We start from the raw sequence: 18,180 nt of genomic DNA, 5'->3' as shown, positions 1-18,180 counted from the left end.
AATGAGATTATGCTAAAAGTATTACTTTAAGATTCAAGATAAAATATTTGAGTTTAAAGTAAAAATGAATGTTGATGTGATAAAGAAAAAAACGTGCAACGGCACTCAGTGCTTTCATTAGAACGGTTAAAGTTCTAAAGAATGAAATTAGTAAAGATGCTCAAGCAGATAAAGCTGTATTACAAGTTACAAACGATACTTTTTGAGTTAAAATCTAATAATTAAGAGATACTAGATTTATTGATTAAGGGAAATGGCACTGAAGATGATTTAGAAACCAGAGTTATAACCTGTGAGGAATATTCTGATGAGTTCATCACAATTGAAAGAAAAGTTAGTGAATTACTAAATGTAAACAAAGTTCCAAATGACCCAGTTTTTAGTAACTCTGATATTATTAGTAACTCTAAAGTTAAACGATATAAATTACCTAAATTGAATATAAAACCTTTTGATTCTCAGTTAATTAATTATTTGCCATTTTGGGCACAATTTAAAAAGATACATGAAGATAAAGAATTAGATGATTGTAATAAGTCCGATGAGAATTGCGATTTCCGAAAAAGCCTGACGTAATGAGAGGAAATAAACTTCATTTTCACATTCAGTGCTGAAACTTACACCTGGAATCAATTAACGAAAGTAAAAAAAAACAATCAACCCGAATTTTGAAGGCTTATTAACTTTATAGTTAATGAAATTAGAATAACACACATGTTTGTAGACTGTATGTTCAAGATTTATTGTTCTTTCTACTGGTAAAAAAAATTCAAACACCTTTATGGAAACGAATAGCTTAAAACATTATACTATTGGCCTAGAATGTCGGGTATTTTAGTGCTTTCGAGTGTTTGAGTGCCTTATCATGAGATGGAGGTGGCAATAAAGTCACCTAGATTAACATTTAAATCAAATGTAGAACAAGCATAATATTGTAAATTTGCATAAAGTGTTTATGTTTATCTGCTAGTATTTTCGCTTTTATATATCTTTTCATTGTTGTGGGACTATTTTGTTTATTTATTTAGTGAATTTGTAAAGTAATTAAATATTCATTTTTTATGTATTATTCTCAGTCTCGAACTCGTGGCCATTCATTGCATTTGTTGTATTTATGTCTGTTTAATTAATACGCTTCTTTGTAGAGCGATTTATTCTGAATCAATTGATGTTGGAATTGTAAAGATACCTCATGGAGGATAGTATCAAATTAGAGAATTTGTCAGAAAACGCAAGTTTGTTCCTTAGAAAATATTTTAATGGAAATTTCTGGTTTTAAGTTATATTGTAGAGGCATTAGGTGTTTTTGGAAGCAGGCAAGCTGCAAAATTAACAACGGCTTCGCCGGGAATCGAGCCATGGACCTCTGGAATACCTGCTCAGCGTGCAGAACCACTACACCACGAAGGCACGTTAGGAAGGCGGAAGAAATACCTTATAATATGTTCTTTGTTTAGAGGAACGGTACAAAGTTCCAGTACTGTCGTTCCTCTCTCTTGAGCAATAATATAAATATGAGGTTGTTACCATCCGGTGAACTGACAGCTTAAAATCCTTTTTGGTGTTAAACTATTGTGCTATTGAGTTTACTATTCAATGAACATTGTTTCAGAATTTGCTATACAAACAATAAATAATTTATAATCTTTGATTACAAAAGCGTATGATTTGATCCGGTGTTTTAAGGAAAATTTTCACCTGTCTCTGAAATATGTTTAATTTATCTTGTCTATAAATCTGTTATTTGTGTTAAGTTTAAATTAAATTTTAAGTATTTCTCGTCACCTTACTTAATTAGTTATTAAAATCTTGACTAACCATGATCATGATATTTATTATTCATCACATTTAGCAAAACTACCATCAAATATGATAGATATTCCTTTTTCACGATATTATACCAAAACAAAATATTGTTAAAGATTTACATCCCATACCATATTATTGACAAGTATTGTCTATCAATACACTTCTTAATGATGATTATTAACAGTTATATGAATCGTACAGTATTATAAGACACTATTTTTTCTCTTTCGTCGCTTCACTGCAGATAGATTTTATAACTTCCATAATTTTCTCTGCAGGCGATGCAGTTGCTTTCATTTGGTTGGGTATGCCCATTTTAATGCAAACAGAAAATAATTCCTATTCAGAACGAGTTTATTTTGAAATAAAAAAAAGCTTATTAACTTTCCTTTGAGTTGTGAATTCATTCGTAGAAACTTAAGAATATAGTACTTACACTATTTTTGCTTTCCTTTCCCAAGTTATGTAATTTCCAAGCATTTTGATTCATATAGTACGAGTGGAGGGCTAATCCCAAGTTATCCCTAAGCGAAAAGAAGCATTGTTTCCAACGAGGCGTGCTTTCATAAAGTGCACCAGAATAGGGATGGCGTGGAGCGGTATGATTCCTATACTCCTTCGATAAAAATGGTAAAGATTCATAAACAACTCTCCACATCATATAATTGGCAACCACTCTGAAAGCAAAAATAACAATTAATAAACCGCTGAATTTATCACGTTCAAACTTTAAAAATTGAAATTTCTGTAAACATGTAGAACAGCAATTCAGAAGACTCACATTACCCATAAAGCACACACAATTGCTGGGTTGTTGCATCCGCGTTGCAGTGTTCCATTCCCATCACAAACATTTATGACGAACATGCATCTTTGTAATAATGTAACATTGTACATTGTGGTGTGTATGTAAATTTTCTAGGAATATCACAACAACATTACTGTTGCTTGAAGTGTTGTTGTGTTGAGAAAAACTTTGCAACTCCCTTTCAAAGTTATTCGGCGGAGTTTTTCTTCCCACTTATATCGTTTTCCTTGGAAGTAGAGAAAAGGAATCACTTATGTAGGCGACTGTCGAAGATTCTGCTTCATCTATCCAATTTATAAACCACGGAAATAATTTTAATGAACAATTATTTTGGATTTCGCTCTTTTTAGTGTTTATTCTAATGCAACTGAAAATATTTAAATAACTGCATCATTCTTTCATCTTGTAAGTCATAATTATAGCCGTAATACTGTAACATTACTTAAAAATTGTTCATCATTTAGGAATAAATTACATTTGTCATTCGTTTCATATTTTAAAACATTGTGTATATATAATTTAACACATGTCGGAGTGCATCACTGCATCTTCCACATATTGTAGAATTTAAGATTTTTTCTTTGATATTTAAAGAAACAGAAAGGATGCAAATTTTTATTCTCTTGGAATATAAATTTCATTAACATAGTCTTAGACCTGCAAAAATAAAAGTTAAAATGTAGAATGCTGTGCTGTGCGGTTAAGTTTCTCTTCTTAAATAATCTCATAGTTTAAATACCATATAGCTAAATGAAGATTAACTACATCATAATTTTTCGTCTGCATCATCTGCTAAGGCAGTTCCTTTCTAGTGTTGATGCCAATTAAAAGATGTGATGGAATCGAATGTTAAGTTCCATAAATGTTACATTAATCATAAGCCTTACAGTCAACCTGTCTCCTAATGATTCAGTGATACGGTTATTATAAAAAATTATGCTTTTCTATTTGATAGAAAGTTTTGCAGGAGCAGAAATACATTCTTTGAATATTTTGATTCTGTGGGTGTAGGCCAACAGAACGTGTTGGAGAAGTTTCTAAATTTAAGACTTTTAAAGCTGAATGAAGGTCTTTTGCTTTATTATATTGAATTCAGCTTATTACAAAGTACATTGGTACTTGATTTGTTAGGCGTAAATCCATACTGACTTGCACTGATGATGTTATTGATCTTTGTATGGTGATGCAGGCTGCCCGCAGTGGTATTTTCCAAGACTTTCCTATTGCATGGAGCAGGTTTATCGGTCAAAATGTTTTCCGGTTCTCTGAATCTTGATCTTATTTAATAAAATGATTTGTGCTGTCTTGAAGGTATTAAGAAAAGTGTTTAACTGCAGGAATTTGTTATATAAATCGGGGAATATTTTTTAGTTCGAATTAGAAATAATCGGCAGAGCTTGGAACTTGGTTTTCGTATAGTCGTTTGATAATTTCTGCAATTTCTTGTCTTGTAAAAGGAATATCATTGGAAGTTGTAGAGGTAACTTTGTTATTTCTCATAGCGTTTTGTTCTAACGAGTCTTCAGAAAGGTTATCTGCAGATTTTATTTTCTCAATAGATGTTATTGTAACATCATTGTTGCTAAGATCTTGATGTAATATTGTTGAAGAGGATCTTAGTTATGTTGATTAAATGTTTTGTTCACACACATTTTGTAAATGGCTCCATATGTATCTTTTTCTTCCTGTACACAATTTAGACCAGCATTTATTCTTTGTTGTTAAAAGGTTTCACTTGTAAATTTTTGCTTCGAATAATTAATGTAGGCTGCATTTCTTGCTTCTTGGGAATAAGAATTTTTTAATCTTCCTTTACAGTGCTCTTGTTTTATTCCGATCTCTCTGAGTTCTGTTGTCCACTAATTGATATTAAGCTTTATATTAAGTTCTTTTATTTTTAGAGTATTCCTGCTTAAATATTGGATTACATTTATTATTTTTTCTGTTATTTAATTTAACTCATTTTTGTTAGAACTGAAGGCTGTTTCTATGTGAATAATTTAGAAATCTTTTTTGATTGTTGATGTCACTAGTCCTGCAACATCTTATCAACAGCATCTATGATTTTTCCCGATTAGTATTAATTTTTCACATTTTTGCTCGAATCTTTGATGGTGGGATAGCGAAACTGGGCCTCCTGGATTTGGTAATGATGACAGCATCTTCACAAAACAAGCTTGAGAGAAATGAGTTCAAGATTGTCATTTTGTTAATCGTAAACAAAAATCAAATAGAATATAGAGCTCAGTATATTTCACCTGGAACGGGGTCGAAATTTGAAGTTAAATATAACCTTGAACATATACATAAGACAATCATATAAAAAGTGATATCTGCATTTATAGTTTACTGTGTAATCGGCTGAAAAAAAGCTAAATTCTTAAGCATAGTGTTTCTATTATTATTTTTTGCACCTATGATTTTTAAGAATTTAATGGATGTAGTTTAATTAAATTATTTTTGAAGAAGTCTGTGAATTAATTCCAAAATACATTTTAAAGAAACACTTTTAGCTTTTATAAAGATTTACAAAACAAATTTTGCTGCCTGAAAAATAATCAGTTGTTTCCACTTCTGAGAAAAATAATTCTTGCAAGCCTCCTACACAAGCTATCCAGTGCAAGAAAATGCAAACTTACGCCTGGAATAATGAAGTCCTTTTCATTAAATTAAAAAAGAACACTAAAAATATAGCAGTCGAAAAAATTGAGATTATAGTGTAATATCTGATAAAAGAATTTACCAGTAAAAATATGGACTAAATCAAAAGGAAATAAACTAAAACTTGAACTTATTAAATGCCCGTTTCCCATTTTAAATTATTCACTCATAATCAATTAATCAGCAGCTTAATTAATAGACAACTAATCAAATTAAAAAGATGACTAAGATATCTGATCTTTTGCAGAAGAGCAATATTCTGAGTATTGATTATGCGCTAAGACGCACGGAAGAGAAGCGAAAGGATATATGCCTCGTGCACGACAACATAAGGGTTACTTCTAGATTCCTTGTGTTCTAGGTCTGACAGCTTCTAAGGCATGACCGTTGCTACTGACTTTTACGCCGGAACATTTTTTTTTTTTTCATTTAATTGAAATATCCTCTTCAAGTTATATTATGTACAAAAGTGTCTATGTTGCATTAATTTACGATGGAATAATAATTCATAACAAGCTTTTCCCCTACGAATTCGGTACTGTTATTTTGAAAAGCTTGTTTAAAATACACAGTTTTATCGTTTTTAATTTAAATTTATCAGCAGTAGTTTTTAAACTCGTAAATATATTATAATTGTTTAGCTATTTCATATAAATATTAAATTAGAATTTGTGTATCAAGATCCAATTGCAATATTAAAAATATATTTCTTTATATTTAAAAAAAAATTAGATATATTTTAGTTTTTGAAATTTTCAGTTAGAGTTTATTTTGGAGTGTTAGTAATCAGATTGCAGTTTTGTTTGTTTGGTAGGTTGAAGAAGCTGCAATCTTAATGTCAGATTACCTTTTTTTCTGATAATTTATAAGAGGGATTCTGTTGCTGGTGCACGAAATGCTGAATTGTTGTTTGAATAATGTTATTTATTACCTAACAGCTACAACAATAGCCAAATTTGAGTTTTTATGAGCCTAAAAAGTATATTTTGTACTAGAAATACCAGAAGGAGGAATCTTTTTGATTATCTCAATTCAAGAACTTCAAAAGATAAACTGAAGTGTGTTTAAATCAGCAATAGTTCTTCAAATTATGGGAAAATATTATGGCTTTTGTTCATTCTTGTTCGAGATCTTTACACATATGTTCCTTGTTTCTATACCAATAAATAGGGAGCACAGAGTTAAACTATAGCATTAAGAGATCCAGCATGTCAGTAAAAAAGTGCACAGATTAGTAGTGATGCTCTTTTGGTACAAGTGTGCTTAGTAGTGACGAATGAGAACTGCTTATACATTTAAGAGCTTTTTTTTATCACTAAGCATTATGTTTGTGAAGAAAGAGGTATTCTTTCAGAAAGAGGAATTACACTCATTTTTGTTATACGTTAAATATGGTTGTTTTGGCCTTTTACCGCATCACTCAACTCCTGCAGCGATTAAACAATGGTTTAAGGTACAGTCAGTTTAGATATAAGAAATGGTTCCATCAGTCATTAGACCTTAATGTCATCGAGCAATTATAGAATGCCATACAATGTTTCGTTATTGTGTTTCTTCACAGACTTGCCATTTACCAAACTTTTGTATTTGAAACTTTACGATCCAGAAATGGCTACAGGTATTCTAGTTTGCCGGTATACTGAATTATTATAACATCGGCATTATTAAAAACAGTGAAATTTCGAACATGAACAATATGGTTCTAGCCATTATAAAAATTAAAATTTGTTTGCTTAAGTCATAAACAGTGTGAATAAATAAATTAAAAGAGCCTTGATGTAAAAAAGTGAACAAATGCATAAAAGTGCAAATAATGAGAAGCAAAGCAATGCAAATCAAAAACGAAGTATATAAAATAGCGAAAAATGGAATATAAAGAATCTTCATCTTTCGGCACATCATAGTCAGGGGGTTGATGTATCGACAGAAGTAAATAGAATACTACTAAACATTTTTTACATGGAGTTTTCTGAAAATATATGTGGGCAGAATTAACATTGACAGAATTCAGGAAATGACGTAATGGTTCAGAGTTGCAGTGGTTACTTGAAAAAAAGTTTATATGCCTAATACTATTTTACTGTTTAGTACATATTAACTGCTTCATTAATAACTTGCTCCGAGATTTGCGTTGGCAGCATAAAGAACAATGTCACACTGTATTAATCGTTCGTAATTTCCCATGTTTCTAACTTATTTACAGCAATAATAAGTTCATTTAAGAGGCTTAATATATAGAAATAACTAATTATTTTATAAGCACAGCGTAGACATTATTTTATTTCATACACATGTAAACATTAATTTGAATTTTATACATTAAAGACTGCAAGTGGTTTAGACTATATATGTAGTTCTAGACTCATTAGATGTTTGTGCAGCAATCATATAAAAATTACAGATTTTTTTCTTCACTTTAGGTTTCAAATGAACATTGAAAAATTAATAGTAAATATCTGTATTTATGACTAAGTAATTCATTACATTATAGAAGATAAATTTATTGCATAGGAAACTATCTTAATAAAGCTTATTTTTGCAATACATCAAAATGCAGATTATTGTTTAGATAATTTTCAGCAACTTGATCACTTCATTCTAAAAGTTAAATGGAAATGAAGGAATAAAATAAAGCTGCGTCACTATATGCAACGACCTTTTGGGTCATTTCCCAGAGTATAATTTCTGATGATTTTATGAAAGAAACTGTAAAATGAGCTCACGCAAAGATAAATGAAAAGTGAAAATTATTATTAATTAAGATAGAGGTTTTGTTAATAACTTTATTAGTATTCTCAGCAAAAATGATGATCGCTTGATTTTGAAAGTTAAATGAAGTAATTAATTTCTACTCTGACCGTTATAAACATATTTTTCTGAGTTCAGTAGATATAATAATACTCTTTTTTTTCTGTTTATTTATTATTTAATTAAATGAATCATTTTAGCTTCAAGTAAAACTAATTTTACATTTTACTTTTTTTTATGAAACTCAGTTCTTTATTACCTTCAAAATAATTGTTAATAAGGAATTTTTGTAATACCATTTATTAGCCTAAACGAGAACAGAAGTTAATTTTCCTCTTTTACCAGTATTTTCTGTATCTTTCTGGGAAGCTTATTTTCTATAATCATTCTAATGAAAATAGATTTTAAAGTAGGCTTCATGTTATGATCTAAGGAATTTTCTCCTACTTCTTAAATTTTGAAGTAGGCTACATGTGATGTTCTAAGGAATTTTCTCTTACTTCTTATCCACTTTTGAAATGCAACTGGCAAACTTCTTAATGAAACCTAAGTCTTTAATAATCAAAGTTTCATTTTCATCGATTTCATCATCCAGCAATTCATTGAAATATCTAATCCAGTCAATCTAATGGAGGATAAAACAGAAATCTTTATTCGCATGTGGAGTATTTAAATAAATTATGTAAATAGAGAATTAAAAATTTAAAAAAAAATAAACAGCAGCAAAAAATATTTCAAACGTTATAAAATTATTTGGGAACACCCACTTTTATTGCAAGAATACGAAATTTGATTGTGAATGGTTCTGAGTTTAAAAAAAAATCTGAAAAGATTTAGATTTTAGCGATTGCCCAAAAGTGCTTTTCTAAAGTTTAATATTGTTTATCATTAGGAATTTTCAATAGACATGGCCCAGGTGGAATACTGAAACATTTTATAGGATATCCGATGAACATCCATTTATACTAACATGGGAATGTTATATATCTTCCATATATTTAAAAAGTGAAAGAGTACGTAATATAATTCCATAAGAGTATTTAATGTTTTTTTATTAGACATGATATGAATTAAAAATCAGTCAAAGTGAAAAGCAGAAAAATAATATTTTTAAGAACTGCATCTCTTGCTTTTAAATAGTGTGTTGATTAACAACAGACAAATTAAATATGAAAGAACTATATATTACATTGTTCCGAATGGCAATAGACTCGAATGAAAAGTGAAACAATTCAAAATTGTGTTTGGAGAATAGCTCTTTCTGGCGAAAAAAAGGCTTAATTCTCTAGCAAATTATTCCGAAAATTTTCATTCAACTCAAAAAATAAATAATAAACTCCAAAAATGATTTAAGTTCAATAATGATAAATATAAATCTATTATAAAATCAATAAATGTGTAACCTCACTTAATTTTATTATCAAGCTGCTTTTTATTTTCTCAATAATGGCAAGTGATGACGGAAAAATTGCAAATAACAACTTCAATTGAATTTCCTTTTTAACTTTAGAAATGAATTTATCTTAGGATCAATGCAATCGAAATCGAAATCGAGTCAATGGCTAGGCGGCAATTAGTAGCCAACCGCTACTTTAACCGTCTCTGTTGGTAAATTGTCCTAAGGCGTTGGTACTTAAGTTTTTAATTAAGGCGATTTACGCCGCGCCAACTAGGCGAAACTTGTCAAATTTTGTGAAATATGTGGAGTGAAATTTTGTGGAGGGAAATGATTGGCAGGAGCCTGTCACGTGGGTGGTCACCCACCCAAGTTCAGACTCCGAGCAAAGCAGCTTACGCGTGCAATGAGAAATATTGGATATTTTAATAAATATCAAGTTTTGAAAGAGGTTATCCAGATTTGAATAATTAAACTAATATCGCGATCTAAATGAAGACAAATGGCACAACTAAGTGCATCAGATTAGCTAAACAAAATATTCAAATTCATCCTTGCTGTAAAACACAGATTGGACAGTAGTAGTCACGTGGGGGTCACCCTCCCGTGAACTGTCCACAGCCAATGCATCTTGAAATAGTAGATATCACAATTCAGTGAAATCTTGGTCTGAGAAATTAAACACTAAAGTTCTTGTACAACACTGAGGCACATGAGTTACTGAAACTATACACTATGTACATATAGGGACGGCGATATTTGAGCGAAGTAGCAAATGGTGAAAAACATTTTACACTAGCAATAAATAATCAGAGCTTTGAAGATCCAGGTACACGGATCATGTCCATAAGTCCACAATATTATAAAGTCTCTGATATAACAATAAGAAGATTACGGAAATGACAAATATAAGATCAGTGCTTTGAAGATCCAGGTACACGGATCATGTCCATAAGTATATAAAGTTTCAAAGACACTGGTAAAATGACACAATGAAGATAAAATAAAGATAATACTACTATGCACAATATATACACATTTCACCATTTGCTGTTATGGAAGATGCCTCTTGGGCGCTTTGCTGCAATTTCTATAGTAGGATCATAATTTATCAGGTTACGGATATGTTCATATTGACAAAGTTCTATTTTAGCATAGAAATTGCGGCTCGTGGTGAGAATTTGATCAGCTATGGGTCTTATTTTTAATTCTTTATGTATCTGCAGGTTACGTATCATCCATGAACCTTCAGGTTCCTTTCGAAGGGCGCCTGGACTGAAGAGTCCTATCCCTATCGATGCTGAGTCTCTTTTCGAACATTGAATCCATAAGTACGTTCCGGCAGAGTGACAATAGGCAAAAACAAGATATCCGTAAGCAAAGTATATGGCATAGAGTCCAGTCGAAAGTGAGTTGGTGACACATGCACTTGGGGAGAAGTATTCGGAGGCTAATTCCCAGGAATCTCGTCGATGCGGTAAGGTGTAGAGTAGAAGGCGGCGTCGATGGGCGGAGAGAAGGCTTGAGAATCTTCAGGTCAGGTGGTTTGTATTAGCCAATGGTAGAAAAAGTTGTTATTTTTGGTAAGAGAGCTGAGGGGTCTCATGCAAGCAGTGTATAATGTTCAATATTTAAGATTTTTTTTTCATTAGTTAATTAAAGATGTTTGATTCCTCACATATATTAAATAAAATTAATAGTTTTTCCATAGGTGTATCCACTGATTTTAGCTGGTCTAAATTATTTTTAAGGATGGAAAAGAATTTTAAGATGTTATTATTACCGAAAATATTGTTAAGTTCTTTTAACGTGGAAAATATGTCAATGAAAGTGCTCGTGTTGGATGTAATGTTAGTATTCTGGTTTCTGGTGCCTTGTGTGTTGTTGGATGTAACTTGTGCGTATGTTCTGCCTTGCGTGGATGTAGGTATGTTTGAAGTGGTGTTGATTGGGGTAAAAGTGTAGTTTGGTGAATTACTCGTATTTACGTTTCTGTTTTTAGGGAATTTCTCGCAACCGCGATAGGAGGCTGGATGATTTTTGTGGCAATTTGCGCAGATGGGAGTATCTATTTTTCCTTGTGTAGGGCAGTCTGTGGTTTTATGTTGCTGTGCGCATTTAACACACCTAGGTAGAAAGAAACAATTATCTGAAGAGTGGTTGAAACGTTGACAATTATGGCATTGTGGTGTAATGTTTTTGTTGATGTATTTTTCAACTGTAATGATGAACATACCTAGGTGTGTTTCACTGTAGATTTTATCAATGTTGGGTGTCTGCATAAGTTGGATCTGAAATAGTGGCATGGGTTGTTTGGTTTTAAATCTGGTGAGCTGAACTACTTTGTGTACTGTGTATCCAAGGTTTGTAAGTTCAGTGGAAATTTCATGTGTGTCAGTGGTGATGGGTAGGCCTCTAATGACTACTTTAACTGGGCGTTTATGTTTAGGTGTAATGACATAGTGTTCGATGTTATGTTTTTGTAGATCTGTGGTGAGTTGTCTGTGGTCATCAGTTGTTGAGGTTAGCAATTTTAAGTATTCTCCACTTATTTTGGCATAGAAAGTAGCTTGTGTAAGTGTTGTAAGTTTTTTGATGTATTGGTTGTGTGTGGCGCCATCTGTCGGCTTAACCATAATCGGAGTAGGTGTGCTGTAGTTTGGAAGTCTTGCATCTGGTGATTGTGAACTATTAATTTGTTGTGTGGGTTGAGTGGAATGAGTGTTAGGTTGCGAGAGTGCTGTGAAGCTGTTTTGGGTGGGTATAGTGCTTGGTGAAATATTTACGGGTATCTTAGCAGTTTTAAGTGGTTTTTGAAATCCTTCCAAGTCCTCCTCGCTGTCTGATGTATCACGTGGTTTGCGTTTCTGTTGTGCTATTGGCTGTGTAGTGCTTGCATGGGAAAGAGCAAAATTCAACTTACCCCTCAGCATTTCTAACTTTTTCTTCTTGGTTTCCATTTCCTTTTTCGCAATGTCCGAATGGTAGTCTCTATCAGTAACTGGTCTGTTAGCCGAACGTATATCATAGAATTCTTTAACTGTTGCTAATCGCTCTTCTGTATCCAGAATCTCGAGTCGTATCGCCGCGATTTCTTGTTCCGTATAAGCATGCTCAGTATCCAGGTCCATATCAGTGGCCGTCGTATTCGAGCTGTCCGAGATCGGATCCTTGCCTTTATCAGGTGGAATCGCTTCATTACGAGGAGTCTGCTTCGTACGAGCCATCTCAAAAGTAAGAGCTTCTTCAGCACGACTTCACAACGCAACTAGAAATCAAGGAATACTGCAGGTTACGTACGAACCATGGAGAGTCAACAATTTGTCTGAGTACTTTGTTCTGAAAGACCTGTAGTTTGTGTCTATAAGTCTTGTACACAGTGGCCCAGATAGGCACTGCATATAGTAGGGTGGGTCTTATTAAGCTGGTATAGATCTTCTTCTTGAGACTGATATTTAATTTAACTTTACTTCTTATTAAAGGGTAAAGACACATTTTTAGCAGCGGTGGCTTTGCGCAAGGCATATTCCGTGTGTTCTTTGAATAACAGCTGTGAGTCGAAGACCACTCCTAGATACTTGGTACTTGAAACAATTGCTAGGGCTTGATCATTAATTTTTATATTTACATTCACAGGAGTGAACTTCCGATGACGTCTGAAAAGGAGAATTTGGCTCTTTGACGGATTTACTTTTAATTTCCATGAATCATAATAGTGTGCTATGATATTTACTGCGCTTTCAAGTTTATCTACAGCGAGCTGAGGTTTTAGCGACTTGGTTAAAATTGCTGTGTCGTCGGCATATTTCACTACTTTTGCATTCAAAGGAACCGGCATATCATTCGTGTAGATATTAAACAGATGCGTCCCAGAACGCTTCCTTGAGGCACTCCGCTTTTAATTCTTTTTCCTGAAGAGAGAGAATCATTAATTTTTACCTGAAAGGTCCTGTTTTTAAGATAGCTTTTCATGAGCTTAATGAAACTGATGGGCAGATGAACAAGGTGCAGCTTGTAGAGGAGACCCTCATGCCACACCTTGTTAAATGCTTTTTCTAGATCTAGAAAGCAGCTGGCGATTGTGTTCGTTTTTGCGAAGGAGTCTGCAATAAATTCTGTAACGTTCAGTAGTTGGTGCACGGTACTATGACCGGCTCTAAAACCAAACTGCTCTTTACATATAATTTTCTTATCCTCTAGATGTTGAGTTAATCTCTTTTGGAGCCCACGCTCAAATACCTCTTCCAAACTGGGGAGAAGGCTGATCGGACGGTAGGAGTTTAAGTCCTTTGGGTTTTTCCCCGGCTTGACAAACGTAATTATCTGCGCGTGCTTCCACTGTTGCGGAAAGTAATTGAGCCTCATACAAGCATTGACTATGTTTGTAATGAGGACTATGTAGGTTCTTGGGAGAGCTTTGAGAACCGTATTGGTGATGCTATCGTAGCCGGGAGCTTTCCTGGACTTTAAGTTGCTAATTATATTACTTATTTCTGTTGGAGAAGTTGGGTTGAAGTGATTATTACAATTTCTGTCAGCTAGGTGGTTAATGACATTATCGACTTCTTCATCTGTTTCATCATTATTAGAGGCATGATTGGTGAAAGTCTTTTCTAGATGCTGCGCAAGGGCTTCAGCCATGTCATGTTCAGAATAAGCAATTCCACTACTGGTGTGGAGAGGACCAATATTTCTGTTATTAGTATTCCTTAAGGAATTTCCAATACGCCAGACTGTATTCGGAGAGAAATCCATGGAGTCTAAGAAATCGTCCCAACAATTTGATCTGTACTCTAGGAGGAGGGTCTTGATGTTCCTTTCATCATTTCGTTTCTGCTAAAAGAATGTATTTGCTTTCTGCTAGTTACTTTTAACTGAAATATTAGAAATACAAACCAAAGACTGAATGCATAAATAAGAGATAATGCTTCTTAAATTCCAGGACGAAAATTATACAATTCAATAATGTAAAAGATTAATGTTAATTCTGTATGAAGAAAAATGGTTAAACTATACAATAAGATAACTGAATCTAGTTATGTGACGGCTAGTAACTTACATTATTGAAATCAAATGTAGTTCTTATGAAACCTGCGAAACAAACAGCAAACATATATTTTTAATAAAAATTTAGTAATATATATGTTTAATACCAATTGTTTTTTATTTGAAGTGAAGTAATTGACAATGTTAAAAGACCATTGCTTAATATTATGGTTTACACTGATTGAAATAATTGTTTAAGTTATGTTAGTTTTTATAATATTAAATCAGTTTTATATCCTTTCCTAATCTGAAAGCGTATGCGTGTGCTTCAGGTAACGAATGTAATCTGTTCCACGACGTTATGCGAATCGTTCGCAATGCAAGAAATAGAATATTTCATTAATTGTATAGTGATTATTCCCTACTGCACGTTATGAGTTTGAATCACAGTGTTAAGAGTAACAGTGCTACTTGATTTTGCCATGACCTTTTTAGAGCTCTGCTTTTGTCTTATGCATGTCACATTCTATCTTGACTATTAAAACTGAACTGCTGTATATTGATGAGTGAATGGAATGCAACAAATAAGGAATTTTGCAACATAATATAAGCCCTTTTTTATCAGCTGAAATAAGTATTCGTCTTCCCGCTACTACGAAATTAACGGGAGGTGGAACTTTTGTTCATTTTTCTGGTCGAAAAGACCAAAAAAGGTGTCCTCAAAAAGGATTTTAACTGATCGCTAACCTGTAATTATTTTTTTAATATGATTTTATTTAGCTCACTCATAGAATTTGCCGCTGCGTGGTCAACAGTTTGTCGTGGATTTTTAAACTACTTCCTGATGAGCTATCGATTGTAGGTTTTGTGCATGCACTATTTGTGGATGATAATGCAGTGTCATGAGGCGTATTTTTCAAAATTCGATTTAATGTATTTTAAATTTAATATTTAAATGATTTTTCACAAATATATTCATTTAACGAAAAAACTAAAAATCTCACAATCCGATGGTACAAATAATGAATTTACAGTTTGCACCATCATTAAGAGCGGCAAAAAATCTTTTAAATGAAACTTGTGTCAAAGTTTTAATGCCATTTAGGACTTTTTGCAGAATTCACAAAAATCGCTCGATTCTTCAGCTATTTGATGGTTATTATTTTAAAATTTCAACATCTAAAAATAAATCGGTTACAAAATTTTGAACTTTTGCAGATTATAAAAAATATTTTTCGCTCTCTTTAAAAGTAAGAATGACGAAAATATGAGTTTCGCGATATTCTAAAATACATTTTTGTAAAAAAAAAACTATGTTGCAGTCTGAACTCTGAAGGGAAAAAGATCGGTCCTTGCCATGGTATCAAACATATTTCAAGGTTATGATGTCATTATGTTATAACTATTCTTCTTGCTTTCATAGAGATTTCTCTAAAATTGATTTTATTTATCTGTTTATTCTAGTCACTGTAAATAGGATATATTCCCTGATTCCCAATCACCTATTTTCGAAATAAATCGGTTCGAAATGGCATGCAAGTTTTTGCTCATCATTTCGCCTCTTAAAATACTAAAGCTATAGCAATGTCTGAGAACCTTTTTCGGCAAATTTTTGGATTTTTTTAACTATTTAACACAGTAGAATTATTGCAGATAAAAGAATGATTATTCATCATTGAAAAATGATTTTTCAGTTGAATAATTTGATTCATAAATTGACTTAAACTTTTAAATTAATTAATGAACTAAAAGACCAAAAATAATTTATCGTATGATTTAATGAAAAGACGATTTTAAATAATTCTTTGTTCAAAAATTATCTACACTTTTATATCACGGTTAATAAAAACCTGCAATGTTCTTTGACAAATGAATATCATTAAATCTTTTAGTTTTGACAATTCAATTCGATTACTAAGTTTTGTTGTTTAGGCGCCTATGCTTTTATAATTCGTGATATAAAAATGTAGAAGAAATTTCTAAAGATGATCATTTAATCTCTTGCTCCCATTAAATTATTTTTTAAGCTCATTATTTTGTGAATTTAAAATAAAAGCTTACTTTATCAAAACTTCTGTTTTTATTAATTTTTTATAATACTATAGATTCATGATGAAATCTGATTCTGTACATATCGATGGTCCACTACATTGAAAAGTATTAGGAGTTTAATCCACTACATTGAAACGTATTAGGTGACAATTGTTTTGAAATATTTTGCACAGTATTTAAGATTTAAAACACGCTAATATTTTTCCAAACTAAAACATTTATTCGCATGAAAATTATCAAGCTATTTTAGTTTACTATTGTACATATTTTGTTAATAAATCGTACTTAAAATGACGCGCACGCATTTCTTAGTTTGCATTACTTCCCTTCCTTTTATATTTCATGTTTTTAACATTTTGGGGCTTGAGAAGAAAAGTGTTCTTTTATCTTTTCAAGATAAATGCAGATCCAATTGAAAGATAAATACGATAATGCAAAGTTAAAATTAGCGATAGAAGAGCAAATAGTGTTAATTTGGATAGCTTTTGAATAAAATTTTATTATGGGAGGAATGCAGCTATTTTGTATCGAACCCAAGTGGTTGAATAAAGCGAAAACGAACGTAGCGCTATCTGTCGAGGAAACTAATAATAGATGAAAAACTAGGATATTAGAATTCTGAAAATGTTAAGAAGAACTGGATTGCAATTGATGCCATTAACTAACGAAAATAAATTTTTGTGAATGGGAAAAGCTTCGAAGGAATCAAATTCTGCAACTGAAGAAGCTTTACAGATAATTTCAAAACTGCGGTAAAGTGTCCAACTATGATCAACCAACTATTAACTATGCATACATTTTCCCCTTTCGAACATAAGATTTGTGTTCCTTGAAGCGAAATTTTAACTTTCTTTTTGTTTGGTCGATACATCTCAAATGTCACTGACAACATATAGGGTAAAGAAATCTTCAAGAGTTCGGAAGTCGAAGCTAAAATCTTTAAGAAGCGAATAATAAATTTACTTAAATGTTAGAAAATGAAAAGTCTGCACTATTTCCTGACTCATAGAATTATGAAAAGGAAGGATGTCAATATTATTAATATTAATTGTAACAGAAGAATCTCTTCTTGGATTGCAAGACATAAATATTAAAAAAAAAATTCACCATGAGAGAACACCCTCTGTTAATGGCAACCAATTTCAAATACCTGAGTTTATAAGAAAGCAGATTGTGAAGAACAAACTTTAATAGCCTGAATCAATAGCCACTTCTAAGAGTAAAAGAGGCCATTTTTTATTTAGTAGGTTGACATGATTTAGCATGGGAAGGCAAAAATGAGAAAAAACTTGCGATAAACTCTAGCGTTGAAATCAATTTCACTACGCATAATTAAAGTGTCAAGAAAGGGAAGGAAATTATTGTTGTGTAATTATTAATTCCTTAAGTAAAGTAAAGGAAGTATTATAATCATGAAAAATTCCGAGTACCATATTTCAACGAAAATATCCATTTTGACGGCTATTAAATACAATTTAACGATGTTTTCTCGTGACATCTGTACGTAAGGACAGAATAAAGAATTTTTTCCCAAAACGAATTATAAAACTGATTAAAAATGGATTCAGAAGAGATTTTTTTCGGGGCGTCTAAACGTATGTACGTGTGTACGTATGTATGTATGTATCTCGAATAATTAAAAAACGAGTAGTCTCAGAACGTTGAAATTTTGTGTATAGGACTTCTATAACATGTAATTGTGCACCTCCCTTTTTGGTTG

General features: G+C 32.1%; 1 protein-coding gene across 2 annotated transcripts in view; it reads right to left on the bottom strand.

The window, feature by feature from the left end:
• LOC118196519 (neprilysin-2-like) overlaps positions 1 to 18,180 on the bottom strand; it is a 218,974-nt gene that overhangs the window by 99,627 nt on the left and 101,167 nt on the right. For both annotated transcript variants that reach the window (XM_085816761.1, XM_085816771.1), the window contains exons 9-10: positions 8,527 to 8,651; positions 2,246 to 2,486 (exon numbers count right to left, since the gene is read on the bottom strand). In XM_085816761.1, the coding sequence (XP_085672887.1) occupies positions 2,246 to 2,486; positions 8,527 to 8,651 (366 nt within the window). The remainder of the gene's footprint in view (positions 1 to 2,245; positions 2,487 to 8,526; positions 8,652 to 18,180) is intronic.

Source organism: Stegodyphus dumicola, chromosome 1, assembly GCF_044657685.1.
Source record: "Stegodyphus dumicola isolate Sdum_Otavi_A_Nest chromosome 1, ASM4465768v1".
Lineage (NCBI taxonomy): Eukaryota > Metazoa > Arthropoda > Arachnida > Araneae > Eresidae > Stegodyphus > Stegodyphus dumicola.
This window is presented reverse-complemented; position numbering and strand designations above follow the sequence as displayed.